This window comes from Trichoderma camerunense (genome assembly GCF_050948025.1).
Source record: "Trichoderma camerunense strain CBS 138272 chromosome Unknown V8C40scaffold_1, whole genome shotgun sequence".
In the NCBI taxonomy this organism is placed as follows: domain Eukaryota; kingdom Fungi; phylum Ascomycota; class Sordariomycetes; order Hypocreales; family Hypocreaceae; genus Trichoderma; species Trichoderma camerunense.
This window is the reverse complement of record NW_028145369.1, coordinates 1345080-1372338: the sequence shown is the minus strand read 5'-3', so window position 1 is coordinate 1372338 and position 27259 is coordinate 1345080. Positions and strand designations below refer to the sequence as shown.

Sequence of the window (27259 nt, the reverse complement as noted above, 5' to 3'; positions counted from 1 at the left end):
AGCGAGGGAGGGGATACCATGTCACGGATGATTTATTGGCGGGGGCTGACTGTGTTGTTTTACGGGGGTGAAGTTGTAAGGACTGGGGACGAAGTTGCAAGGACTATCTCCAGCTATCTCCGCTTATTTTTCACTGGCATTATCAATATGCACGCCTACGATGCATGTCAGACTCGCTGAGACATACCTACTCTCAATGGGGTTGCATTACACTAGACGTCGGGACTTGAGCGACAAAACGGGTAGATCGGCTGCCGATGAAGATGCTGATGTCGATGTCGATGAAGATGCTGATGAAGATGATGATGGAGGTGTTGCTGAAGGTGTGAAGATGCTGATGAAGCTCTGATAAAGCTCTGATAAAGCTGCTGATAAAGCTACATATGTACTGATAAAGCTACTGATGCACACCCTTCCAGGATTTAAATCGTTAGTTTGGTAGTATTCTTCCGGATAGTTGTTACTTGTAGAAGAATTATTAGAAAGTAAATCTCTTCCTCTGGAAACGTACTGTAAGAGGAAGTTTCATGTACTTGACAAGGGGAACAACGAGCTAAACTCAAAGCGTCAGGAAACACTACGTAATATTATTACAACTAAACATATTCTTATTCACTAATACAAAATACGAATAGCCATTTCTTTTCTTGTTTCAGGGGAACCTTGATACTCTTCATTGCTAGGTATATATTCAAGTAACTCTACTTAGGTACGTACACGACTAAACCAACTGATAATCAAAGACACTTGACTGTACGCTTGTCAATTTAGGGATGACCTTTAATAAACTCATAATTTAGACACCGTTAGGGCGTAGTATATGTTGTTACTCGCTGTAGCTAGCTATATCGGGATTAATCTTCGGTACGGGCTGACTGCATCTCCGTTGTTTCTGGAATTAAAGTCTAAGACGGCTGCCTATTCCGCCGATGATGAAGTTTCTGACCAAGTGTTGCAATGCCTTGTTGTGGAGGTTTACTATATCGGCATGATTCTTCGGCAAGGGTTATCTGCGTTGTCTCTGGGGGTTAAGTCTATCAAGCTACTGATGAATCTACCGGACCGACGTCGCATTGCAGATTCCTTGGCATAACAAGAAGTTAATGTTAGTTACTATATCAGGTAACTTGCTCGCTAGGGGTTAACCGCGGAGCTTCTAGGGGTTGAATCTATCAACCCGTTGACGAAGCTACCGATGTCGTATTGCAGATCTTTGCTGCGGATGTTTTCTGCATCAAGGATGATTATTTGACAAGGGCTGACTGTGTTAGGGGGCCTTTAAGTTGTAAATATCTCTAGTCGTATTACGAGTACACCGCCAATCTTTGCCATATTCCCGGCCAAGGGGCCTAGGAAAGAGCCGAAACCGCGGATTGGATACGAGCATAACAAGAGCAACTTTTTCAGGGGTTTAGCGTGGTCGTTGTATGCATATTGCGTTGTTGATCACTTGTCAAATCTCGGTTCCTTTTGAAACCCCTTGGCCGTATCGTTATAGTAGAATCGCCATGGTGCGGTCCGATGCAGTCAGACAGGCTAGAATGCAGTCAGACCGGCTGCGACGTAGTTATCGTCAAGCTGGCTTGGATGTGCGTAGGTATCTATCAAGGGTTAGAGGTTAGTGTTGTCAGACTGAGTTACGATGTACGTAACGTCAAGCTAGTTGAGATAGACTCAAGAGGTTGTCGAGCCGGGCTGCGATATAGTCAGAGACTGTCAAAACGGAAGAGATATAATGTCTGGCAAGGACATGATGAGAAGCTCAGATCAAACTCCAGGAAGCCTTGGAACAAACAAACAAACACAAACCACAATGTCTAAACCCGAGCCCATCGCCATTATCGGCACGGCCTGCCGCTTTGCTGGCCCGGCCACTTCACCTTCTAAGCTCTGGGACCTTCTTAAGTCACCACAGAACAATGACTTGCGGCGTCCTGTTGACGACCGCTTCAGCACCAAAGGCTTCCATCATCGCGATGGCACTTATCATGGACACACCAACGCCACACAAGCGTATCTGCTTGATTCGGATCCGGCTTACTTCGACGCCGATTTCTTTAGTGTCAAGCCCGTCGAGGCCCGGGCTCTTGACCCACAGCAGCGGCTGCTCCTTGAAGTGGTCTATGAGTCGCTCGAGGCAGCCGGTCTGCCGATGCGGGACCTCCGCGGCAGTGACACCGGCGTTTTCGTCGGAGCCATGGTGGACGACTATGCCGCCATGTTGCTGAGAGACCTTGATGACACACCTACCTATGCTGCTACTGGTACTGCTCGTAGTATCTTGGCCAACCGTATTTCATACGCCTTCGACTGGCACGGCCCGTCCGTCTCACTCGATACGGCCTGCTCGTCCAGTCTGGTGGCCGTCCATATGGCAGTGCAGACTCTGCGAGCCGGAGACAGTCGTGTGGCCCTTGCTTGCGGTAGCAATATCATCCTGGGACCTGAGAACTTTGTTACTGAGAGTAAATTGTCTATGCTTTCCCCCGACGGCCAGAGCCGTATGTGGGATGCTGCTGCCAACGGCTATGCTCGCGGTGATGGTGTAGCTGCCGTGGTGCTCAAGACGCTGAGCGCTGCCCTCGCCGATGGCGATCATATCGAGTGTATTATTCGTGAGACTGGCCTGAACCAGGACGGTGCTACCCCTGGTATCACCATGCCCAGCTCGTCCGCCCAGGAGGCTCTGATTCGACAGACTTATGCCAAGGCTGGCCTTGACATTGTAAACAATCCAGAAGATCGATGCCAGTACTTTGAAGCCCACGGAACTGGTACACCAGCTGGTGACCCCGTCGAGGCCAAGGCCATTCACGACGTCTTCAGCTCTCTCCAGACGCCAGAAACTCCCCTATACACTGGCTCAATAAAAACTGTTTTGGGTCATACTGAAGGTACTGCCGGATTGGCGGCTGTCATCAAGGCATCTCTGGCAATCCAGCACGGCAGCATCCCGCCCAACCTTTTGTTTAACAAGCTCAGCGACCGAGTTGCTCCCTTTTACAAGAACCTTGAGATCGCGACTGTCGCCAAGCCGTGGCCCAAGTGCTCCGTGAGGCGAGCTAGCTGCAACAGCTTCGGATTTGGTGGTGCCAATGCGCACGCCATCCTGGAGTCCTACCAAGAGGATGTGGACTCAGCAGCATCAGTAGAGGACACACAATCCCTCTTCACCCCCTTCGTTTTCTCAGCTTCGTCCGAGGCTTCTCTCCGAGCGAACCTCGAGCAATATCGCGAGTTCCTTGCCACCGACAACGCCAAAGCCCTAAACATTGGCGATCTCGCCTGGACACTGCGTCAGCGTAGGTCGACCCTCGGCTGGCGAGCTTCAGTCACTGTTCCATCCCCGCCAACCGTCGAGGCGCTGCTCAGCGCACTCGAGGATGCTCCAACTGTCGTCAAGGCTCTTCCTGTGGCTTTGAACAAAGTCCTAGGAGTCTTCACTGGTCAGGGTGCTCAGTGGCCGCGCATGGGCGCTGGCCTTATCCAACAGTCCAAGGCGGCTCGCGACTTTATTCAGGAGCTCGACCAGCATCTCTCCACCCTCGGCAGCGATGCTCCAGATTGGTCTCTCGAGAAAGAGCTGCTTTCTGAAGCTTCTTCCTCTCGCGTTCACGAGGCCGCTTTCTCACAGCCTCTCTGCACAGCAGTCCAGCTCCTGGTTGTTCATCTGCTGCGCAATACCGGCGTCCGCTTCTCTGCCGTTGTTGGTCACAGTTCAGGAGAAATCGCCGCTGCCCACGCCGCGGGTTTCCTCTCGGCCCGTGATGCTATCTGCATCGCATACTACCGTGGTCTTCACCTTGCCCGACTCAATGAAGTCCAAAGCGCTTCCAAGCAACAGGGTGCCATGCTGGCAGTCGGTACTTCTCCTGAGGACGCTGCCGAGCTGGTCTCCGATGACATGTTCAAGGGCCGTATCGTCGTGGCTGCCGTCAACTCGGCCACCAGTGTTACTATTTCGGGTGACCTGGAGGCTATCAAGGAGCTGGAGATTATCCTGCAAGACGAGGGAACCTTCAACCGCCGCCTCAAGGTGGACAAGGCATACCACTCACACCACATGCTCCCCTTGTTTGAGCCGTATGTGGCCTCACTCCAGAAATGCGGCATCTCGCCTCTGGCTGGTGAGTCGGACTGCACTTGGTTCTCCAGCGTTCACAGCAAGCCTGTGGCTGTCAACGGTGCCGCCGGTGTAAACCTCAGTGACAAGTACTGGGCCGAGAACCTGGTCCAACCCGTCCAGTTCTTGCAAGCCCTCACTCTCGCTTCGGAAGCCAAGCTGTGCGACGTTCTCGTCGAGGTCGGCCCTCACGCTGCCCTCAAAGGTCCCACCACTCACACCATTGGAAATGCGCCTCATCATGGATCGCTCGCCCGTGGATCCGGTGACGTCGAGTCTTTGTCCTCCCTCGTGGGTTTCCTGTGGTCGTATTTGCCTCCTGGAACCATCAACATCGACGCCTACGAGCGGGCCATCACCGGCCAGCAAGAGAAACGATTCAAGCTCGTCAAGAACCTTCCTTCATACAGCTGGAACCACAACACGCGCTTCTGGCACGAGTCGCGAGTCTCTAAGAAGCTGCGTACAAGACCTGAGAATGTTCACCCGCTGCTTGGCCACGCAGCACCGCACAGCAGCCCTCATGACATGAGCTGGAACCACCGCATCCGAGTCTCTGAGTTGGATTGGCTGGAGGGACACCGTGTCCAGGATCAAATCATTCTTCCAGCTGCAGGCTATGTGTGCACAGCCATCGAAGCAGCCCGCCAGGCCGCTGGTGAAGCATCAATCCGGCTCATTGATGTGTACGACTTCGTCATCCACCAGGCTGTCGCTTTCGATCAAGAGGATGACGCACGTGGTGGCATCGAAATCCTCGTCAGTCTCTCCCATATTGAGCGAACCAAAGATCACATCCGTGCCAGGTTCGTCTACTCGATTGCTCGACCTCAGCGCGATGACAACCTCCAGCTGGCTGCGAGCGCCACTGTCGACGTTCTGCTTGGAGAACCGGACAAGGCTCTGCTCCCTGCGAAGAAGAACCCATTGTCTCACGCCATTGAGGTTGATCCCGAACCCTTCTACTCCGCGCTGCTGGACCTTGGCTATGGCTTCTCAGGCCGTTTCCAGTCACTGTCAGAACTGCGCAGGAAGAACCGCCGCTCAGGCTGCCAGATGCGCCGGGAGCGTCAAGAGGACGAGGCCGGTCTGTTGATCCATCCTATCGAGCTCGATGCCGCGCTGCAGTCCGTCATGTTGGCACACAGCTACCCATACGATCAGGAGCTGACCATCATGCATCTGCCCACCACAATTCGACATGTTAGACTCAACCCGGCCTGCTGGGGTGCTGATGATGGCAACGTGTTCCCCATTGAATCACAACTTACCAAGGCCAACGCGTCGGGTATCACTGGCCAGAGCGCCATCTACAGTACCTCAACCCCTTCTCATGCTGCCGTCCAGCTTCAAGATGCGACATTCCTTCCTCTCGGTGCTGCTCGTATTGAAGAACGCAAAGTCTTCTCTAAGGTAGACTGGATTCCCTCCCTTCCCGACGGTATTGCAGCCGCCACCCTAGCCACCGAATCCGACTCGCGTTTCATCAGACTCCTCGAGCGTATCTCCATCTACTACCTCAGGCAGTTCGACCGCGATGTCAGTGCCGATTCCCCCAAGCGCCGTGAGGCTCCAGAGAGCTGGTACTTGAACTTTGCGAAACACGTCGTCAGCGTCGTCGATGCTGGACAGCACAAATGGGCCGAAGACAGCTGGAAGAATGACACTCGTGCCGACCTCGACGCCGCGGCCCGAGAAGCAGGACTTGAGGATACTCCTGATGTGCAAATCATGCACCTCGTAGGAACGCAGATGCCTCGCGTGTTTGCCGGAGAGACCACAATGATTGAGCAGTTCCGTGCCGATGGCTCCGATATCCTGGACCGCTACTACGCAGGCGGTTTTGGTTTCCGTGAGACGGCCGATTGGGTTGGACAGGCAGTCAAGCAGCTTGTCGACCGCTACCCACACTTGAACATGCTCGAGATCGGAGCAGGCACAGGTTCGGCCACGAAGGCAGTGTTTGGCAGAATCAACAAGTCCTTCAAGTCATACACTTACACCGATCTGTCGCCTTCTTTCTTCGAAAGGGCCGGAAACACTTTCAGCACTCAGAAGGACCGCATGATTTTCAAGATGCTCGACATTGGACGTGATCCCGCGGCTCAAGGTTTCGCCACGGGCACTTACGACCTTGTCGTTGCTTACCTCGTCCTTCACGCCACGCCTGATCTCGAGGTCTGCATTGCCAACGCACGTAAACTTCTCCGTCCTGGTGGCTTCCTGGTCGTAGGTGAGGGTCTAGATGCTTGGGACGGCATCGCCAGTGGTGGCTTCATTTTTGGCCCCTTGGACGGATGGTGGCTCGGCGCTGGTACGCATGAGAACCGCACTCTGTCGCCGCACGTCACGGCCGCCGAGTGGGATCGCATTCTGCGCAAGACGGGCTTCTCAGGAATAGACGCACGCACGCCCGTCGAGTTCGAGGGCATCTTCAGCAAGGTCGGCTTCGTCGCGCAGGCCGTTGACGATACAGTCCGCTTCCTCCGACAGCCCATCGAGGCTCCTCGACAACAAGACGTCGTGGACAAGTTGGTTCTCGTCGGTGGTAAGACTCCACGCACCGAGAAGCTCATCAAAGGCCTCAGCGACATCTTTACCTCGCGCAAACTCGCACGCCAAGTGCACCACTTTACCTCTTTGCAAACCGTTGATCACAGCATCGCAGATGCTTCTTCCACGGTTCTCAGTCTAAGTGAGCTCGATATGCCCGTCTTCGAGGACATCACCTTGCGCAACGACACCGAGGCCTTCGAGGGAGTGCGTCGCATGTTCGGCGCGGGCAAGACGCTCCTTTGGGTCACCAATGGAAGAGTTGAATCAACCCCCTTTTCGAACATGACGGTCGGCTTCGGGCGTGTGGCGGAGAACGAGACGCCTGACCTGTTCTTGCAGCAGCTAGACGTAATTGATCCCGACAGCGTCCAGCCTGAGGTCCTAGCCGAGGCGCTGTTGCGTTTGCATCACTTTGCAGCCGAGAAGAACAGTGGCAGAGACACTAGCGGCACCGTCTGGAGCTCCGAGCCCGAGGTTATCATCGAGCAGAATGGCCGTCAGCTTCTCTCAAGAATCAGGCCTATTTCCGAGGTCAATGACAGATACATGTCAGCACGTCGGACTGTTACACGCCCAAGGGATCTTAGCAAGCAGTCTGCGGCTGTTGTGCTGGAGTCCACAGCTTCTGCTGGTCAGGAAACCGGACCTACTGTTGCTCTTCGGGAGTTCCCAGGCCAAAACCCCTTCATCGAGAGTCTCAGCGACGCAGGAACAACTGTTTCAGAAGCCTCCGTCGAGCTACAGACGGTTCTTTCCACGTCATCTGCTATCCGATGCGGCGCCCTGGGCTACATGTTTGTGGTGCTTGGAGCGCAAGCTGATGGGAAGCGGTACCTCGTTCTCAGCAGCTCTCTCGCTCCTCGTCTGAGAGTTCCTGTCTCGTCGGCCGTGGCTGTTCCTGACAATGGGGATGATCACACTACGCTGGCAGCTCTCTCGGCGCATCTGGTTGCCACGGAAATTCTCCGCCCCCTGACGGGACTCAAGGCAGTTCTGGTCGCTCACAACCCGCCACCTCTTGTGTCAGTAGCACTTCGCATCCAGTCCGAGATCCAGGGCATACAGGTCGTGTTCACAACGGATTCTGCTGACGGTGACGATTCTTGGATCCGCCTGCCTCCGTTTGTAACGCAGTCTGACATGGGTGAATTGCTGCAGCAGCTCCCTGCCATCCCGTCCGCCTTTGTTGGCTTCTCCAGCCAAGATGGCCTTGATGGCGAGGCAACCTTGGTCAGCGCCCTGCAAAGCCAGAACCGCTCGCTAGTAATTTTGAGCACTGATGCTCTGAGCTCGAGCGTTGGCACAGCCAACCAAGCTGTTTCTCCTGCTGCCCTGGGAGCTCTGCTGAGCAAGGCACTCGCCGATGTCAAGGCCTCACCTCAGACTGGTTACCCTGCCCCGATTACCGAGCGTCTTGAAGACCTCGTTGAGGGAACCGCTCGTCTCCAGGAAGGTCCCGAGTCGTTGAGCTTGATCGACTGGACAGTTAGCTCGGCCCTTCCTGTACGCATCAGCCGTCTCGATGCCAAGCCCATGTTCAGGGCCGACAAGACCTACTGGGTTGTCGGTATGTCTCGTGCCTTGGGTCTCGCTCTCGCCGACTGGATGATCGATGCGGGAGTCAAGACACTGGTCATGACAAGTCGAACGCCCGATATCTCTGCAGACTGGCTGGCGATGCATGAGCGCAAGGGCGTCAAGGTTGTTGTTCTCCCTTGCGATGTGACTGATGAAGCGGCTCTGCACAAAGCTCACGCTCAGATCGTCAGCACCCTCCCAGAAATCGTCGGTGTTATCCATGGTGCCATGGTCCTCCGAGACACATCAATCCTCAAGATGACATTTGACCAGCTGATCGACGTCCTCCGTCCCAAGATCATTGGCGGTCTCAACTTGGACCGTTTGTTTGCCACGACAAACCTCGACTTCTTCGTTCTCGTGTCTTCCATCAACTGTGTCATCGGCAACCACGGTCAAGCCAACTACGCTGCCGCCAATACATTCCTGTGCGGACTTGCCGGAGCGAGACGGAAGCGCGGACTCCGCGCTGCAACGGTCAACGGTGGTGCCATTCTCGGTGCTGGTTACATGCAGCGAGAGTTGGCTCGTGGCGAGCTCGACGCTATTGTCCGCCGATACCGCATGATGCGCATGTCGGACGGCGATTGGTGTCAGTCCATCTGCGAGGGTATCGACGCATGCCGTCTGGAGAGCATTGTTGGACCCGAGCTGACCACGTCCATTGCTGACGTTGATTATGACGAGGCGGGTGCCCTTGACGCGCCACTATGGTGCAAGAACCCCAAGTTTAGTGCCTTTGTCGTTGTCAACGATGGTCGTGATGATGCGGCAGACGTTGGTAATGTGGCCATCGCGAGCGTTGGAGAGCGGCTGCGACAATGTCAGTCGCTGGACGACGCGAGAGAGGTCGTTAAGGAGGCTTTCGCCGCCCAAGTGCGCACCGCCTTGGGCCTGGACGCTTCCACGACGGACCAAGAACTCATGGCCTCGCGTTCAACTGACCTCGGTATCGACTCCCTGGTCTCTGTGGACCTTCACTCGTGGTTCCTGCGCAATCTCCAGGTCAACGTACCAACCCTGAGTATCATGGGCAGCGGAAGCCTGGCAGATCTTGTCCAGCATGCCGTGGAGAATCTGCCCACGGAGCTGCTGGCTGCTTCCGACGATAGCAGCGCGCAGAGCTCTGGAGGCTCTACTCCCTCCCGAACTTCGGGAAGTGCCACCTCAGTCTCTGATGAGGGTGACAAGAAAGCCAGGCCAGCAGAGATCTCGGTTGACTGGGAGGCAGAGACCAAGGTTCCAGCTGACATGCTTGGAGAACTCGTCGACTCTCGCGTTGGTGGAAAGCCCACGGCAACTGGAGTTGTAATCCTGACGGGTTGCACCGGTCTTCTCGGCCGACACTTGCTCAGACACCTCTTGGCCCATCCCTCCGTCACTCAAGTTCACTGTCTAGCGGTACGTAACCTCGACCAGCGACTCGCAAAGGGCTCTCTGCCGTCAAACCCCCGCGCTGTTTACCACGCTGGTGACCTTGGCAAGCCATTCTTTGGCCTCTCAGAGTCGACGGCGCAATCAGTTTTCGATTCAGCCTTTGCTGTCATCCACTGTGGTGCAGACACCTCGCATGTTAAGCACTTCATGGACGTCCGGGCATCAAACCTGGGCTCGACTATGCAGATTGCGCGCGAGTGTCTAAGACGTCACATTCCGATGTACTACGTGTCGTCGGCTGGTCTGGGCATGCTGCACAAGAACAGCAAGGAGGATGGTTTCCCCGCTGCGCACATTGATATAGCAGAGGCAATGATCCCCGATGGAACTGAAGGTTACATGTGCAGCAAGTGGGCGAGCGAGAAGTTCCTCGAGCAGGCGTGTGCGCTGACCAATCTGCGCGTCGAGATCCATCGTCCGTCGACCATTGTCCGAGAGGGAAGCGATGCTGTTGGCGATGAGGCAGAGAAGGATTGGGTCAACGCCTTTATCAAATATGCCAGGATACTGGGGGCGGCGCCAGAGTCTCGACGCAACAGGGGATTCATGGACCTTGTTCTCGTCGATACTGTGTGCAATGGCATCATTGGGCGCATGTTTGACGACAGTCAGTCTGCCGTGGTTGTCGACCGCAACGACGTGACTTACTTCAACGAGGTGGGAGACGAAGTGATTGCGCTCGACGGTCTGAAGACTATTGGTCAAAACGGACAGCCCGACGGTAAGGCCCTCAAGGTGCTGCCCAGAGAGCAATGGACGAAGCGTGCTGTGGCCGCCGGTCTGCATCCTGGTGTCGGTGTGCTCATTGAGACTATGGATGAGGCTGGTGTCAACTACCCGAGATTGTGGAGGGGTATGAGCGGTCGTCGAGTTTGATAGAATATCTGGTAGAAAGGATTTGACATTGGGAAGGTTTAGAAAATGAAAGTAGAGACGCAGGCTTACCTGCACGCTTACCGGAATATTACTACATCAGGCCATAAGCCGAGTGGTATCGACTGATATTGGTTATTTTTTGTCTTGTGCAAAAAGCACTTTTATGAAGATAGTTATGAATTTCGCTGCGATGGCTCTTTTGGTAGTGATTTTATATAAAATAGAGTGTTTGCTTTAACTTGTGGTTTCCTATAAGAACTGAGCATTGTATGAAGATTCAATTGCAGGTGATATCGGTACGTTCCTCCGGATTAAGAGAGAGACCGGCCACCAATCAGCAATCACAATCGCTCTTGTATAAAAAGGAAATATCCAGCGATGGGCTCTCTGAATTTCTTTTGAAATACTTAGATAAGTTGTTGTGAATGTAATGTTCTGATTGTTTCCCGGCACTTGATACTCTCCACTAATACGTGTACTAAGTTGCGTGACCCTCACATTGCCTGAACATCGGAGCTAGTCCATCCGTCAACATAGAACCTTGAATCTAGAATCACGGCGTGTCCTTTAGCAACTGTACCTATGAGTCTACTAACAAACCTAATATAGATGTCTGATTCACAACATGATTCATGTGCAAAGTTTTTGCCATCAAGGCTCTCTATTTCTTGTTAGATATCGCTACCTTTTTTCTCCGACAGTCGCTTATTCTTTTACCCGACAGGGCAATTAGGTAATATTCTCAGCCACGACCCCGAATTATCTCGGGAATTCAATCCCCACTCTTCCCTTTCTTCCTCATAGATTCGGCTTTCGGTATCCGCATTCAAGATCCAAAACCCCCGAACAAATCGCGATATCTCTGTGTCACTGCACCACAGAGCTGAATGATTTGCCAAGAAAAAAAGGAGAGCTACTTTTTCGCCACTATGCACGGCAGTTGTAACTATAGCTTAAGCTATTCGTGGGTAGCTTGTAACTCGCTTCCACTAAGCAAAACCTACTATGTCAGAAGTAGAGTCACAATAACTTACTATCAGCTCGATATGTTTCCAAGTCATCTCTTGATTGATCAATATGCTAGTTTTTTTAATTGCCTTTCCCTCTTTAGGGATCGTATTTGTTGCTTTTGTGACGTCAGGACGCAGTAATTGCGTCGAACTTTAATGCCATTAGTTTCTTGACCCCATGCATGCATTTGTTGATCGCTCTCCTCTTCAAGTGTATATAAATTGGACGTATCCTGATGAGAACTCTCCATCAATTCCATAACTCAACAACAACTGTTAGTTTGTCTACATCTTCAACTCAACCATGGCCGCGCAGAAAGAAAGAGTCGTCGTTATTGGAAGTGGCTGGGCTGGCTATAGCCTGGGTTACGGTATCGATCACAGAAAGTACGATGTCACTTTGATTTCGCCAGAAAATACTTCTGCAGTTACTCCACTGTTGGCCAGTGCTGCTTGCGGACTGTTTGACCCTCGATTGGCACATGAGCCCCTCCGGCGCAGGGATTTCCATGCAAAATATATCAAGGCTACGGTTGTCGACATCGATTTTGACTCTCAAACCCTCATTTGTCAACCAGCTTTCGAGGAGCTCAAGGATGAGCGTTTTAATGTCGAATACGACAAGGTTATTCTTGTACCAGGATGCCGCAGCAACACTTTCGGCATCCCTGGTGTGGCGGAGAATGCCATCTTTGTCAAGAATGTTGCCAACGCGAACGCAGTTCGCAGCCGCTTGAACGACATTCTCGAGATGGCATCTCTTCCAGGAACATCGGAAGACCGTCAAAGGCAACTGCTGCACGTGGCTATTGTCGGTGGCGGTCCTACTGGTATCGAGGTCGCGGCTGAGCTAACGGATTTGTTTGACGGAGACGTTGGAGTCTTGTTTCCCCACTTGAAGGGCAAGGCGTCTGTCTCTGTGTATGACGTGGCTCCTCAGATCCTGGCACCATTTGATCAAAAACTGGCAGAATACGCTTGCACCGCCCTGAAAACCGGCAAAGTCAACGTTAAGACGAACACGCACATCCTCAAAGTTACCCACAATACGATTGAAACTCAAGAGGATGGGGCTACCGGCTACGGTATGCTCATTTGGGCCACAGGAAACAAGTCTGTTCCTCTAATCGACCAATTGAACCTTCGTAAGACGGAAAGAGGATTGGTCCGGATCCTGACAGATGACCACCTCAATGCTTTCGCACCAGATGGCACCGTCCTGCCGAATGTATTCGCATTGGGAGATGCGGGAGACATTGAAGGTGGAACTCTCCCAACAACCGCTGAAGTCGCAATTCAAAAAGCAGATTATATCATCAACCTGCTCAACAAGAATGCCAAAGCCCCGTTTGAGTACAAACAGCGCTCTCTGGTGACATACACTGGACGATGGGACGGTGTAGTCCAAGGAAAACGCGAATATACGGGCTATGGAGCATGGCTGAGTTGGAGATCTGGCAACTTTTTCTGGACGCGATCATGGCGAAGGAAGATCTTGATGGGCTATGCATGGTTTATGGATTGGTTGGATGGAAGAGAGATCATTCGCAACTAGTGCCTCGTACTAGTCTTGTAATGATAGGTCTGCAGATTGCTTAGTGGTTACCCGAAGGCTTCAAGTTCAGGTGGCTGGACATGAAGGCATTCCCAGCTACTATTTGACTTGGCCTATCAATCATATAGCCGATAACGAGAAATATTAATTTGGCGTTGAAAAGCAATACCTTCCATAATGCCTGAGCCTGGGATACAGACTATTATGAAATAATCATGTTGTTCTCACCAATTCACAGGAAAGGTTTGCAATTGAATGGGCAAAGATATTCGTACTCACTACGTAGCTCAGGTTCGTAACTGCACACGATGGGACCATTGAGAGGAGAAATAATTTTGTAGCAAAAGATAGAATACCTAAGGGCACAGGACTCGCAAAACTTTGGTGAACAATAGATAACGAGGACTGATCACGGTTATCGATATAGCCGCCTTTTAGTTCGAAGCCGTTCAAGATCCAGCTGAAAGCTCAGATCAGGTCTCCATATATAATGGCGGACAAGCTAGTTTGTGGCGTCTCCAGTGCCTTGTCTAAAAGAACGTACATACTCTTATGCTAAAGCCGATTTAAACGCGTGTCGAGATACCGGCTGACGGGGAAGAGCCGGGATTTGGGGAAATGCGGAGTTCCCAGACTCAAAGCCTAACAAGTGGAGATATTTCCCCACGGGGCATTACCAGCTCTTCACGTTGTCCTATATATGTCTTGCTGCATCCAATAGCTGTCTGCGTTATGTAGGTGTTGGTAGATTCTGTAAACTGGCGAGTATGCCGAGATCTTCACAGCAAATGGTAGACGGACAAGCTGGAAAGGCCAAGACGATAGAGACACGGGCTATTGGTCATCATCATACATGTATACTCTAGAAAGCAGAAGTTAACACGCCAGCTACGTACAATGGTAGACCTGGCGTACGTCGCTCGGCTACTCAGCATTGGCTTCTCTACCAAGGAATGCAACAACTTACTAAGTTTCTAAATATTCCAACATTTATGGTTAGAGCCATGGCATCCCCATAGAGTCAACCTTTCATGACATAACTATTGAAACGCTATAATTTAGCTCTTGAAAGCATTGTAGATACTAAAACATGTTTAGTAAAACATTTTGGTGCAGTGTGTTATACTGGACTAAGGTAGCCGATGATGCTATAAAGAAGACTGTTTACAACTGTGCACCCCTCCCCGGGACTTTTTGCTCTTCTATATCCTGACTGGAGCCGCCGATGAATAGCTTCCATATCAAAGCCCTTGAAGTTTTGTTGTTCAATGATTGTATATGCAGCAACGCAATCTGTTGTCGATTCGCCAGGCTGCGACGGTGGAAGACTCTGGCAGTCATATTGGGCTACAAAAGCTACGGCAAGCGTCAAGTCGCCCTTTCCTATACCATTTCCAGCGTTTATCCCTGAATAAGCGTTGATGTGGTCCATTAGCATGGGGCTTGGAACAACTGGCATGCCAAAGGGTGGGTCGACCACAGCATTCTGTTTGTAGGATAACGAATTGCTCAGTTGTCTCTGGCTGTTCCAAGAACAGTGACAAGGAGCCTCCGATACATTAGGAGGCATGGACGAGTTAAAAGTATACTGCTGCACGGGCGAAACTCTCGTGGGAGAGGGCTCTCTTCTTGCCTCTTTTAGTAACCGTTCCACTTCAGCCGTAAGCGCCGTGATGCGATGCTCGGCGGCAATCAATTGCCTTTGCGACTCTTCCAGTTCAGCTTCAAGAGTAGAGATATGAGTTTTGACTTTGGCACGATGTCTCCGCTGGTTGTTCCGAATCCGAGTCGCCTTTTGTTTCGGAGATTTTGATGACCACTTGGATATCATAGTTGAAGGCGGGGAGCCAGGCATTGTCGATGCTTCTTCGACCTTTGAACGGCGAAGCAAGTCAATTATTTGACGCAATATTGCTGATGCTTGTCTATGTGAAAATTGGCCATGCAGAAAGACGGAGAATTTAGAACGAGGGTATGTTTCTTGCATCTAGGGCGGCAAAGGGACCAAAGAGGTGAGGGGCGCGATGACATACCGATTTCTTACTATTTCGAGAATAGCGCAGGCATCATCTACAGCGACACGACACTAAAGCACCAAATGCCCAGAGAAGTTCTTGATTAGGCAAGAAATGAGTGACCCCGCCGGGCCTGTGTAAATCATTTTAAGGCTTCACAGGGCGAGTATATTGATGAATAATAAATGTCGAGTTCAGGTATAAGTAGACCATAGCTGTTTCTTGAAAGCGGCTGTCTTCCAAAGCCATCACGCAACAACGCTAACTGGTATCTCAGCCCATCAGCAATGAACGTTCAAGACATTTACGCCGAAGTTGGCAAGCGGTACTCTGCCGCTGCAGGAGGAGTAGAAGCTCGATATGCCGATTCTATGGCGAAAGCGTTTGGGTATACAAAGGAAGAATTGTCAGATATTCCTCAGGATGCCAACTTGGGCCTCTCTTGTGGCAATCCTCTCGCAATCGCGACCCTGCGTGAAGTGCGTAATTGACGAAGCAAGAATTTATTTTTCTTTCCTAACATTATCGCTCATAAATTATACAGGGAGAGACTGTGATTGATCTTGGAAGTGGTGCTGGTTTTGATGCCTTCCTCGCCGCGCGAAAAGTAGGGGAAAGCGGCAGGGTTATTGGCGTGGACATGAACGAGGTCAGTTCAAGATCCCACAATTATGAGCTGTCTATCTAACACATGGTTTCTTTTTTACGTAGGATATGCTTAAAAAGGCAGAGGCACTAAAGGCTTCTTGGGGCCAGAAAAATGTCGAGTTCGTACAGTCTCAAATCACGCGCATTGCTCTTGGAGACGGCATCGCGGATTGCATCATCTCCAATTGCGTCGTCAATCTTGTCCCCGAAGAGGAAAAGCAGCTCGCCTTTAATGAGATGTTCCGCCTCTTGAAACCGGGCGGACGGATTGCCATTTCAGACATCCTTGCCAAGGGCCCACTGCCAGATGCTATCAAGAAGAGCATGGCTTTGTACGTCGGCTGCATTGCCGGAGCAAGCGAGGTGGAAATGTATCAGAAGTACCTGAAAGAAGCTGGCTTCAATGGTTAGTACAACGAGGCTTCTAGATGCGAATATTTCTTGCTGACCTGGTAATCTACCTAGGCATCATCATACAGGATTCAGGAAACGACTTGAATGTCTATCATAATGAGGCATCCGATACCTGCTCCAGTAGTCTCCCCACTTGCAACCCTGAGTCTGCGGAGAAGGGCAGAGGTTGCTGCCCAGATACTGGTGATGCCGGTTGCGGGATGGCAAAAAGTGACGCGGTCAACGTTCGAGACATTGACTTCAATGAATTGACTGGTAAGTTGACTCCTCTCATTTCCGCTATGTTCATGAATTAAAAATATTCCATAGCTTCGTACAAGATATTCGCCGTCAAAGATTGATGGCCATAAAATATGTATAGTGGAGATTGCACCTCAGGTTGCAAAGGGACCATTGTGAGAAATGCATAATTCGGCCGACCTTATTTACCAATGATCTAAATATGTCTTCATTTCTCAAATCTTCTATAAATCACACACTGAATTCATATCTACCATTTTTGCGCTTAGCGACATTCGTATCCGGCGGGCGCAATCCAGTTTCCATAAGACTCAACGTCGAATGACTCTTGTAACAGAGTCTATACTTTGACTGCCTCTTTTTGCCTTCTTTCTTCGCGTTCACTATATCGATCTCCAAAGACCTCAAAATGAGGGCGCATGACAATTGTGTATTTTACCAGCTCCTCCATGCAATCCACAAGGCGATCGCGGTTTGAGCTGGGAATCATGCGGCTGCCCTCTGCTTCAGAAGTAAACTGGGTATAGGCTTTTGGAACAGAGCTCTGGTTCGGTATGGTAAACATGCGCATCCAGCGCCCCAGAATCCGCAACGAATTGACAGCGTTGAACGACTGTGAGCCACCACTGACCTGCGCAATGGCTAGGGTCCTGCCCTGAGTAGGCCGTACGGAGCCAGACGACAGCGGGATCCAGTCTATCTGTTGTTTGAACAAACCTGTCTGCGGAGTTTTAGAACTTGCTGCACCGCCAATTCTTTACAATGTATAAACTCACAAGGTTTCCGTGCTGTTCCGGACTAACCCAAAGGTGCCCATCGCTCCATTTACTCAGGTCACGCAGTTCTTGAACTTTTGGGTGTTGATGCTGCACGTCATCTTTTTGAGGTAGACCAGATGGATCATACACGCGGACATCACATCCAAGACGAAAAAGAATACGTGATGCTTCATAAGCCAAGAGGCGGGAAAATGATCTGTGTCGCAGTGTCAGCAGCAAAATCTTGAAACAAAATTCGCTAGTACGCTCACCTGTTTCTCAAACTTCCGTATAAAACGAGGATTCGGAGGCGATCTTGCTTTTTATCGAGAATTTCTGACTCAACCATCTTCAAGGTCGTAGCTAGTTCCAAATCCGCAACCCAGTCGTCCTCCGTAGCTGTGCGCAATAAGAATGGCCGGTACTGTTCTCGAATAGAGGCTTCATCTTCGTGGGCATCGATAGCCAGTGACTTATTGCTATACTTTGGGTCAACTTCTAGCATAGTAGTCGCCCTAGCAGCGTGTGTATTGTTCAAATCTCCGTGTCCGTTCATGGTAAGATGAATTCGCGATAGAGAGCGCCTTCTTGGCTCTGGATAAATAATCCCAAGTCTCAAGCCAGGTGGTATGTGATGGCGTAGCAATGTCAAGTTTCGGCTCTGGCGGGCGACAGAACCACAGAGAAAGTTAGTACGGTTCATTACTTGGACTCTGAGGCGGAACTGACTTCGCTGTGGCCGAAGAGCACCGTCGTATCCCGCATTCTTATATGCTCGAGTCAACATAAGTGTTGGGCGCTAATAATAAGGGTCGCCTCGCTAATTGACAGGCTTACTGGGGCTCATCGATGTTAAATCTACGCCTTGTTCATGATTCCGATGCTCCACCCCATCCAATGTCTAATCCCAGCAAGAAAGAGCATCTTGTAGTGTATTAGTGGCCGGTGACGTACATTGTTCATTATTTTTGTAAAAATATCTAATCAAGTGCTTTCTTCTTCGCGACAAACGGTCAACATTTCTATGGCGTCTCACTGCCAGTGATCTAAGCAATATTACTGGCTCTCCCAGTAAGCGTGGTCATATCCATCAATGTATTCTATGTATTCAGTGCCTCCTTTCGCCCATCCCTTAACTCCTTCCAGGAGAATAAGGCTTTGAGTACTCGTATCTCCTTTCTCTTCTAAATAATCACCAAACCAGCAAGCAGCACGGGTGCCCCGGCCACGAGAAGATGCTGTCCATTTCGAGTCATTAGTCCGGCTATCACCCCACAGAACCAAGGATAAGCCTACAGCAGTACCATATGACCCTCCGAATTCCGGCGGCTTTGACCATGTTGTAGACTGTTGGCAGAGCTGGGTATAAACTTTGCGCGGGAATATTGATGGAGTCCCGGATAGTGCCACCCTGAACTCAGGCTCTCGTCAGTATAGAACAGCCGATTTCGAGCTATTCAAGGCTGTAACATACTTGATGGTCGTTTCTCCTTAGATCAACCAGCAAGTAGTCTTTCCCAGCCACGATTTTGTCTTCCTTCATCATCTTAAGAACTTCTCCCCGTGTCATTGTCTCAGGCTCTTGTCTCTTCAGTGAGGGAAAAGCTGCGTGCCATGGCACCTCAGCCGCATTCATCGAAGTCATTATCTCTTGGTAAAATAACTGCTTGTTAGAAATGGTCCTAAAGTCAGAAATCTTTGGCAAAAGGGCGTCATTTAGTTGCGGGAAAACAGCTTTTAGAAAGTCTCATTGCAGCAAGTCATAAATATTACATTTATTGAGACTTCTTGTTCCTAGAGATGGTCGGGCATCCAATGACAGCTAGGGGGTGTGACAACCCCATCCAGAACGCCTTAGCATTGTTCCAACAAAAACTAAGGAAAAGAAAAAAAAAAGGCGATAAAACATTCCGAGAGTCATTCTCATCACTAATGTGACCAGAGAAAGATCCCACATCTCTCCGAGAGGCAGATTCCCATTCAGTGGACTGGAGGGAGTGTGTCAGGCCCCGCGTGCGATTGGCTGACATTCCCTAGTGTCAAATGTCGTAGTTACATGTCAGGTAGTTTCCCATTTTAGTCACCTGGATCTGATAACATGGAAATCAAGCTAATTAGCTAAAAATAGGGGGGCGCCCGAATGACCGCGGGGCTGCTCTGAATGTAGCCAGACTTGTTTCGACAGGGAAAAATATCTTGACATTTATTTAGCTCGAACGTGTATTAGTTCTTAACCATAGTCTCTAGATAATCTCGTAGATTGGTCGTCTGTAATCCCAGCTGTGTATTTGCAAGGGCATCCTGAGACACTGAGATGTCTTTCTTACCTTGAAAGAGAGCACCTCTAACAATATTCTCGATGCCTTCCTTTGGATTGCCGCCCGCAAGCAACTTCCAGCCTTCTTGGCGAAGATTCTCGGCATTAACATAAGATACACTCCATTTTGACTGAGTAATGTCCTCCAACGCTGCAAGGATCTCCGATTGCGAAACAGTGAAGCTCCTAATCTGCAGATATTTGTTGGCACTGTCCGCAGGCCTTTGCAAAACGGACACCACGCTCTGCACCATAGCAGGAATTGTGGTAGAGTCGAAACGAGCTTCACCAGTGTCAAATATAGTGGCTGTTCTATCCGACAACGAAAACCCCCAGACCCCGTTAGGAATACCCTAATTATCGTCTATGTTAGTTGCGGCACAGCGACATCGGGTACCATATCTGTTACACACCATATCAATCAATGCGCCTCCAGAGAGGCACGTCCAAGTAAATTCTGGATGCAACCGAGCCTTTTCCTGAAGGTAACCAATCAATTCGGTCTTCGGTGCCATGAGCTTCTTGAAGTCTTCAAGTGGCTGATCAATGCTGCTAGAGCCATATTCGCTGGGGATAAATCGCTTGACTCCGGCCTGAATTGCCGCATCGACCATGACTTTCTGAGCTGCGATAGGTGGCCCAGCAGCCACAGCACTCACCACTACCTCCTGACCCACGAAGATCTTAACAAGGGACTCGTATGTATAGTCGCTAGTCACGAATCTCGCACTAATGACTTCCTTTAGGTTCGAATCTAGGCTCCGCGTCACGACTGTAACGTTGAAGCCTGCGTCTATCAAGGCTTTAACAATCGGTCGACCAACTTGGCCAGTTCCCTACACGCCAGTAGTTCTTAGTAAGCTGTTCACTCACAACTATGACAATAGAAGGGTACGTCTTACTCCGAGAACTGCGATATTGCGAAAACTTGCCATTCTTATGCAGCTACGAGCAGAAACCTTACACGGTTGTAATGACTGTTATGTTGTCGATTGAAGGTGAATTATGTTTGAGAACTCTACATTCAATTCACTAAATACGCCCATTATTTATACATGGGCTCCTCCCCATAGACAATCGGCAATTACAATAAACGATTAATCAACAGTCAACGAGTATAGTATGAGTTACGTAGGCCAGAAGGATCATGTAATGACGCAAGCCAGCAGACTTTGGAATCTTCAAGGTCTTTGGAATCTTAACGACAACAAAGAGTGTGCCTTGCCTGTATGTCGACATGGGAAAGGAGCCCCGTGCCATACATTCAAGCATAGTCTGTTACAGCTTTACGCCAAACGGTTAGCCATAAGCTTGAGTAGTCAGTCACAGCCACTTCACAACAAACTCCGCAATCAACTCCGCATCATCAGATCAGATATTAGTTCAAAGTCATCAGCGAGAACATGCATTATACATATAGGCACGATCCTACCCCAGTTCCGCGGTGCTGGTTTTCTTTCAACTATTACTATTCTACAACCAGACCCGTTAACAACACTCACTATGGCAGCAAACACTTCTCAGCCGTCGACAATGCGTGCTTGGACATTCAGCAGCGGCGGTACGCCAGAGAAAGTCTTGTCATTCAACCCGTCCTTCCCTGCACCCGCAGCCCCAAAGGGGTCAGATGTCCTGATCAAAATATCTCACGCTTCACTCTCTTCCCCAGGGTCAAATCTGATGAGGGACATTCCGTCTCTTTTGAGGAAAAACGCAATCCCAGAACTCGACTTTTCTGGGCGCGTGGTCTCAGCCGGTCCTGATGTTCCAGCTGGATTCGCTCCAGGAGCGGCTGTGTTTGGTACTGTTTCTAAATCGGGCAGTATCGTTCACAATCAGGGAACGCTGGCGGAGTATATTTTGCTGAATGTTAACTGTATCGCCGTCAAGCCGACCAATATAACATTTGCAGAAGCTGCGTCTCTAAGCTGTCTCGGACAAGTTGCATTGGAAATGGTTCGTCAGGCTAAAATTAAAAGCGGTGTTCGAGTTCTTGTCAATGGGGGTAGTGGTGCTGTGGGATCAGCCGCTATCCAGCTCTGCAAGGACTTGGGTGCCTTCGTCGTGACAACTTGTTCCACCAAAAACGCCTACAGGATGAAGCAGTCTTTGGGAGTAGATGAGGCAAGTGAATCTGATTTCATTTTTGCTACTGACACAGAGAAAGACTAACCTCTCCCTCGCCAAGATGCAGATCATTGATTACTCTCTAGTCAAGTCCATACCTGCCGCCCTTGAGAACTCCTACAACGTGAGTCAATTTGATGCAATCCTGGATACGGTAGGCTCTCGAGAGTTGTTTCTGCGATGCCCAAAGTATCTCAAGCCTGAGGGCGTGTTCATCAACGTCGGCGACGGCAGCGAAGGTCGGCTTAGTCTAATTCTGCACACGCTCCAAAATGTTTTGCAGCCGAGTATCTTGGGTGGCGTGCCGAGGCGATATCTTACATTCAGCGCGCCGTTGAATGGGCCAAATGCAGCGTATCTTGGAACCTTGGCTTCGAAGGGCAAGATGATGGTGTTCATTGACTCAACATTCTCGTTAGAAGACGCCATTAGCGTAAGACTCCGAGATGACCATGGCTTCTGTGTCTATACTAACACAATCTCAAGGGATACAAACGCTACAAAAGCGGTCAAGCTCAAGGCAGAGTTGTCATTGACATAGCGAATATGGATACACAAGATCAGTAGACTGTGTTCTGTTAGCATTGTTGGTTCAAGATTCTCGCCGTATTACTCCGTCATAAGATACGAATGATAAGGTGCCGCATGACAGAGCCATGAGCTCATTGACGAATCCTGCGGAGCGGAAATCAACTCTCCGCATGACAAAGGCTTGATAATTCAGACATAGCCACGTCGCTGCAATAAATAAATGATTAATGGATTACACAGCAGAGAAGAAAGGTCAAGCTCTTCGCCCCCCCTGAGCACCTCTCCAGGCGGCCGTCAGCTTCGATCACTACCGATTGGCTAGATGGAAGCGCCAACTTTTTTTTTTTTTTTTTTTTCCCTTTTTCGGAAGTTGTACTATTTTAGCCCATTTCTTATACCCAAGATAGCAGAAGAGAGAACAGGGATAATATGACTGGAGTTTGTCGATCTCACTTAGAAAATACAACAATTGCTTTCGGGGGCAGCCCAAAGTTTTCCGATGCTGCAGCCTTTTTCTCATGTTCAAACTAGACTTGGTAAAATACCGGACAGAAATGAAGTACCGAAAGGCAAGCTACTGTTTTGGTGAAACTCATTACAAAGACAATAATTCCGATCCTTAGAAAGAAGCGGCCCAACGGTTTGATCAGGTCCATTGGTGGTTTGTAATAAGACTGTTAGGTAGGTAGGTAGGTAGGTACCTAGGTATGTAAAGATTGCATTTATCCCAATGGCTCTCTTGTCCAAGGGTAAATGGAAGTGTTCCACCTCATGGCCGTGCTATTCTGAGCCGGATATCAACGTAATGTCTCATTTCACAATGTGCATACAAGCTGAATTACACGATCACCAAGCACATACGACCATAGGTAGAGGAGAATTCGGGGTCCCGTCTGCTCCCCCATAGACAAGCCTCTAACCGGCAGATTAGTAGTTGAGTGGGTGACCATCAGCGAACACCGGCTGTTGTATGTTTCTTTTTGCATTTTTTCCTATCTGTTTTTTCTTTGTTTTGCTCCTTTGCTTCTGTTTGTGTGCCCTCATGCTGCCTATCGACCATGGTGTTTCAAACTTCGGGGAGGGAAGGTATTTTTTGCACAACTGGGTAGTGTCTTGCAAGAGTGGACCACCGACGCAATCTTGTTTCTACCAGCTATAGCCGTATGTTTTAATTTGCGTTCCAAAAAAAATCGTTACTCAGCTCCAAGGGTAAACAGTAATACATGATTGCTTCAGAATCTGGAAAGTATGTAATATGTTGGTAGGTTTCTCAAGGATGCCACCTGGTCGAGTTCACATATAGAAACGACATGAAGCAGAAGAAAATAACTCCCTGTTTTCGGATAGGAACACAGCTTACAATTCTCCGGCAAAGCCTCCATTTGCAGCGAAACGAAGCTGGTATTCCCTCAAGTCGGCCCAGTGTCGCAGCTCTTCTTCCTCATCTTCCGCCGTCATCTGAAGCGGGTCCGGTGCTCGAGTCTCTCCCACGGGACCTGTCTTTTCGAGCTTCATTAGGACTTCAAGGAGCTGAGACAGAGCCTCTTCCGACTTGATGGCAAACGGCCCCTTCCTTTCAGGGGCATCGTTTAGGAGCGTGGACGCAACCTGACGAATCTTGTTGATGAGGGATCCTCCATTGGGTTCGAGATTTCGCTGCGAGATGGATCCTAGCACCGTCAAGAGGTTTTGGACAATGATCTCTCGCTCAGCAGACATGAATTCCAGGATTTCTTTGTCATCTTCTTGAATGGCTTTCTCCTCTTCACTTGTACCCTCGACTTCAAGAGTTTGTTGCTGCTCGCTCAGATGGACATCTCTCAGGTTGAAATAGAGTTCCACAAAATACGATCTTGTAGCCAGTTGCGATACAAAAATATTAGCCTTTTGTATCTCGTACTGAAGCTGTCGGCGCCTCGTAGGTTGTGTTTTGATAATGTTGCGCACATCGTGTGGTGGCTGCGTGTTGGGCCACACTGGTGGCACGTACTGGAGGCCGGAATCCTCCATGCCAGCCAAAGGATTCGTTTCGTCTCCAGAATTGCCCAGCTGGAGCTCTGGTGGTAGATTATCGATGATGCTTTTGGCAGCCAAAAGACCATCCCTAAGTAGGAGTCTTTGGTCTGCCCAGGGAAGAGTGCTCATGCCGTACGCTAGCTCCAGGCTGACGACGCCATTCATGGTTGTGTAGATATCAATACCGAAACGGAATCCGGTAAGAAGCGTCACACTACCCTCTGCTTGGTGAATGATTTCGTTTGCAAGAACGCAAATGTCATCTACGTTCTCGGGATATGCAGGATAGGGAAGGCTGGGGGTTGATGGGGCAATAACGATATCGGTATGGGATGCGCCGAGCTGCGAGAACGAGCTATAGATGAAGTTAGCGGGCAGTTGATAGACAAAGAAATGAGCATGAACAAGAAGCCTTACCGAACGCCTAGCAGCAGGCACCAAAAGATACGCTTGCCAATCTGGTCCTTAACGTGATTGAACGGCATCGAGTCGGGAGCAAAGCTGTCACTCCCAAAGGTAGGCAGTTCTCCGGGGTGCTTGGGCCTGCTAAAGCCGAGTTCTCTAAGCAGAGTCAGAGTTTCGGCCATAAAGTGGCGAGATGCATTCCACTGCAAGGTGTAGCCGGAAGCCAGTCCAAGAAAATAACTGGTGGCAGCGTCGTCCAGCGTTTTGGGTTGTTTTAAAACCCATCTGCTCCCACGCGTGAGAAGGGCAATGTCACGACATTTTTCAATCATGACAATGGCCTTGGGAAACAAATGCGTGCTGTGCTGCGCCTTGAGATGCTCTCTCGCACTGCGCGGAAACGATGCGACCAAAGTACCAATCATGCTGGCCAACAATCCCAGGAACTCGGGTTTCAATCGATCCTCTCTATTCGCGAAGGACTGTCGAAATGTGGGCTCGTGGGGAAACGGCGCAAGCGGATGGATGTATGTAAAGAAATCATCCACCAGGAGCTCCAACACAGGCATTGGCGCAATTGCCTCGGCATCCAAGACACCATCCGTCGATATGGTCATGAGCGTCTTGGCGGCATTCTGAGGCGATGGAGACGAGGGGAAGCCAGGAGGAGCTACAGCCTGGTCGATGCGAGCTCTCTTAGCCGCTTTGGCAGCTTCGGCATGTTTGTTCGGCGGTCCGCGTCTCTTGGTCTCGCGATTGAAGGTACAGTCAACGCCCAGCTCGCGGCAAGGGCGACAAGGCATGTTAGAGTCGTCGCACTTGACCTTGCGCATGCTGCACATATCACAGGCGCGTCGAAGTCGCGTCAGCTTGGGGTTGATGGTGGGATCCCGCATGACGCCTCCCGGCCCGGCCACGAGATGCTGCTGAAGCTGTCCCGGCGCCAGCTCGGGCGCGGGCGCGATGGGCACGCCGACAGCATGGGACTGGGCTACCGCTTCGGCAGCGGCATTCTGCAGAGGATGGTGATTCTGGATGGCCTGAGCAGCATCGCTGGCAGCCTGCAGGATCTCCAGCCCATTGCTAGCGTAGGCGTGGGCTGTAGCGTGCTGCGACGGCGACGGTGGGGGAGAAGCCGACATGGCGAAAACGACAGAGCGAGGCTGTTGTCGCGATGGCTGATTGTCGGCGGATTCCCGGATGTTGTGGGTTGTTGAAGCGAGGTGACGCCGATACCGAGACGCAAGCGAGAGGAAGATTGGGGGGATGGAGGTACGAGATCACGTGATGTATCACGATCTGCCATCTGGTACAGGGTAGGCCATATTGACGACGCGTGCATTTTGATATTTTGGCATTGTATTCGGCATTGATGTGATATTTGGTTCGTTTCTCAGGCAAATATGCAGCTATTGTATTGTCTGTTCATATACATTGCTCATTCCGTTGACTTTTCCCGTGGTTACGAGCCTTTGGTTGGCAAAGCTGCTGAAGTCAGTGTTTTACATACTTCAGTCCCAAAGTTTACTATAGAAATCAATGCATGAAGTCAATACCATGTGACAGAAACAACTTCCATGATAGACCATATTTTACTGGTACAGCAGGAGAGCCAACAAACCGTTTCTCTTACGTTTTCCTACTACCTGACAATGTAAGGCTTTACCTTGCAGTACCTAGGTAATCACAGCACATCTTCGGTTTCAATACAGTAGCAAAGCAGCGCTAGTTGAAAAAAGACGTTGCAAAATCCACGCGTAAGCTTGACGTAGTGGCCGTACAAACCTGCAACGTGCTTGTCATACTAGCGTCGTTTAGGAAGTGAACAGAATCGCTGTCAATGATTTTGACTACTCGCAGATCGGCTTCTGTGCGAGCCGATCAACGGCTGTCGTGACGCGCGACATTTTTTTCTCCCTAGCTTCTCTCTGGTTGGAAAAAAAGTCACTCGCATCCACATCTTTGTTCGAGTGAGTTGGGTAATATTGGATGCGCGCTTCAGAAAAGCACGTGAAAAAAGCTCCATCCATCTCGCCATTATTTCTGCTTCTGTACTGTCTGTACTGTATAGCAGGTCCATTACGACTGCAAACTGTTGCTTGCTCAAGGCCATCGAGTTGCCGCCGCGTCAGAGACATTTGAATTTTATGAACGATCTAGATATTCAAAATCGTTGTGATGGCCTAAAAGTGCATACTGGTAGCATTTGTGTATCTGACAGGACATTCTGCTCCGACGTTTTGCTCCGGAGCCTCTCTGCATCATTAGCAACATGCTTCTACGCACAGCTGTGGGTATTTTAGCGGCATGGCTGTCAGGGACGGGCGGGATCGGTGACAGGCAGCAACACTTCCAACCCAAGTGTAAGCACAAGTTTGTACGAGAAGCCTACTCGGATTTTCTTTTGTTGTAGGAGGGCAGCTATCCAAATTGACACCGTGTTGAGCCGGTGTAATCTGTCCATGTGTAGCGTTGCATCCAACAGTTACTCCGTGCCTGAGCCCACCTGCAAGTATTTCAGCCTTGAAAGTTGGCAGCCATACGAGCACCCAAACACATGAGCTGAAATTAACCAGAGAAATGAAATTATCTTCATGGGAGTCACATGCTACGGATTTATTTTCTCATTCACCGCCGCCCGTCTCAGGTATAG

The 27259-nt window shown here is 50.3% G+C and overlaps 9 protein-coding genes across 9 annotated transcripts; 4 read left to right on the top strand and 5 right to left on the bottom strand.

The window, feature by feature from the left end:
• Positions 1-1414: 1414 nt before the first annotated feature.
• V8C40DRAFT_8533 (putative polyketide synthase) lies at positions 1415-10573 on the top strand (the record flags this gene model as incomplete). The annotated part of the gene is made up of 1 exon (XM_083223521.1): positions 1415-10573. The coding sequence occupies exon 1, from the start codon at positions 1736-1738 to the stop codon at positions 10568-10570; it is 8835 nt and encodes a 2944-aa protein (XP_083079046.1). The 5' UTR covers positions 1415-1735.
• An 807-nt stretch (positions 10574-11380) lies between these two features.
• On the top strand, positions 11381-13316 carry V8C40DRAFT_229811 (FAD/NAD(P)-binding domain-containing protein). The gene has a single exon (XM_083212560.1). It carries the CDS (start codon positions 11885-11887, stop codon positions 13133-13135), a length of 1251 nt encoding a protein of 416 aa, XP_083079045.1. The 5' UTR covers positions 11381-11884; the 3' UTR covers positions 13136-13316.
• Positions 13317-14185: 869 nt separating this feature from the next.
• Positions 14186-15147, bottom strand: V8C40DRAFT_229810 (bZIP transcription factor). Its single transcript, XM_083212559.1, has one exon. It carries the CDS (start codon positions 15120-15122, stop codon positions 14256-14258), a length of 867 nt encoding a protein of 288 aa, XP_083079044.1. The 5' UTR covers positions 15123-15147; the 3' UTR covers positions 14186-14255.
• Positions 15148-15216: 69 nt separating this feature from the next.
• Positions 15217-16725, top strand: V8C40DRAFT_229809 (S-adenosyl-L-methionine-dependent methyltransferase). The gene is made up of 6 exons (XM_083212558.1): positions 15217-15348; positions 15428-15629; positions 15695-15799; positions 15862-16204; positions 16264-16467; positions 16522-16725. Exons 2-6 carry the CDS (start codon positions 15438-15440, stop codon positions 16551-16553), a joined length of 876 nt encoding a protein of 291 aa, XP_083079043.1. The 5' UTR covers positions 15217-15348; positions 15428-15437; the 3' UTR covers positions 16554-16725.
• Positions 16726-16792: 67 nt separating this feature from the next.
• V8C40DRAFT_260390 (flavoprotein-like protein) lies at positions 16793-17766 on the bottom strand (the record flags this gene model as incomplete). The annotated part of the gene is made up of 3 exons (XM_083219137.1): positions 16793-17173; positions 17229-17427; positions 17483-17766. 3 exons carry the CDS (start codon positions 17764-17766, stop codon positions 16793-16795), a joined length of 864 nt encoding a protein of 287 aa, XP_083079042.1.
• Positions 17767-18153: 387 nt separating this feature from the next.
• Positions 18154-19153, bottom strand: V8C40DRAFT_229806 (Rhodanese-like domain-containing protein). The gene is made up of 3 exons (XM_083212557.1): positions 18685-19153; positions 18507-18621; positions 18154-18448 (listed from the first exon to the last, which is right to left on the bottom strand). Exons 1-3 carry the CDS (start codon positions 18853-18855, stop codon positions 18267-18269), a joined length of 468 nt encoding a protein of 155 aa, XP_083079041.1. The 5' UTR covers positions 18856-19153; the 3' UTR covers positions 18154-18266.
• Positions 19154-19433: 280 nt separating this feature from the next.
• V8C40DRAFT_260388 (aromatic alcohol reductase) lies at positions 19434-20462 on the bottom strand (the record flags this gene model as incomplete). The annotated part of the gene is made up of 3 exons (XM_083219136.1): positions 19434-19880; positions 19941-20363; positions 20430-20462. The coding sequence occupies 3 exons, from the start codon at positions 20460-20462 to the stop codon at positions 19434-19436; spliced, it is 903 nt and encodes a 300-aa protein (XP_083079040.1).
• Positions 20463-21030: 568 nt separating this feature from the next.
• Positions 21031-22221, top strand: V8C40DRAFT_260387 (NAD(P)-dependent alcohol dehydrogenase; the record flags this gene model as incomplete). The annotated part of the gene is made up of 3 exons (XM_083219135.1): positions 21031-21642; positions 21695-22087; positions 22141-22221. The coding sequence occupies 3 exons, from the start codon at positions 21031-21033 to the stop codon at positions 22219-22221; spliced, it is 1086 nt and encodes a 361-aa protein (XP_083079039.1).
• A 928-nt stretch (positions 22222-23149) lies between these two features.
• Positions 23150-25829, bottom strand: V8C40DRAFT_229799 (uncharacterized protein). Its single transcript, XM_083212556.1, has 2 exons — positions 24619-25829; positions 23150-24556 (listed from the first exon to the last, which is right to left on the bottom strand). The coding sequence occupies exons 1-2, from the start codon at positions 25746-25748 to the stop codon at positions 23542-23544; spliced, it is 2145 nt and encodes a 714-aa protein (XP_083079038.1). The 5' UTR covers positions 25749-25829; the 3' UTR covers positions 23150-23541.
• Between the last annotated feature and the right edge of the window lie 1430 nt (positions 25830-27259).

Bases quoted from the DNA above. Each gene is read 5' to 3' on its own strand.
- V8C40DRAFT_229799 (XM_083212556.1), bottom strand. From the start codon at position 25,748: ATGTCGGCTTCTCCCCCACCGTCGCCGTCGCAGCACGCTACAGCCCAC. The intron at 24,557-24,618 runs GTAAGGCTTCTT...CTTCATCTATAG, and splicing joins TGCCTGCTGCTAGGCGTTCG to CTCGTTCTCGCAGCTCGGCG.
- V8C40DRAFT_229806 (XM_083212557.1), bottom strand. From the start codon at position 18,855: ATGACTTCGATGAATGCGGCTGAGGTGCCATGGCACGCAGCTTTTCCC. The intron at 18,622-18,684 runs GTATGTTACAGC...GCCTGAGTTCAG, and splicing joins TAAGGAGAAACGACCATCAA to GGTGGCACTATCCGGGACTC. The intron at 18,449-18,506 runs GTAGGCTTATCC...CGAAATGGACAG, and splicing joins GAGGGTCATATGGTACTGCT to CATCTTCTCGTGGCCGGGGC.
- V8C40DRAFT_229809 (XM_083212558.1), top strand. From the start codon at position 15,438: ATGAACGTTCAAGACATTTACGCCGAAGTTGGCAAGCGGTACTCTGCC. The intron at 15,800-15,861 runs GTCAGTTCAAGA...TTTTTTACGTAG, and splicing joins TTGGCGTGGACATGAACGAG to GATATGCTTAAAAAGGCAGA. The intron at 16,468-16,521 runs GTAAGTTGACTC...AATATTCCATAG, and splicing joins TGACTTCAATGAATTGACTG to CTTCGTACAAGATATTCGCC.
- V8C40DRAFT_229811 (XM_083212560.1), top strand. From the start codon at position 11,885: ATGGCCGCGCAGAAAGAAAGAGTCGTCGTTATTGGAAGTGGCTGGGCT.
- V8C40DRAFT_229810 (XM_083212559.1), bottom strand. From the start codon at position 15,122: ATGCAAGAAACATACCCTCGTTCTAAATTCTCCGTCTTTCTGCATGGC.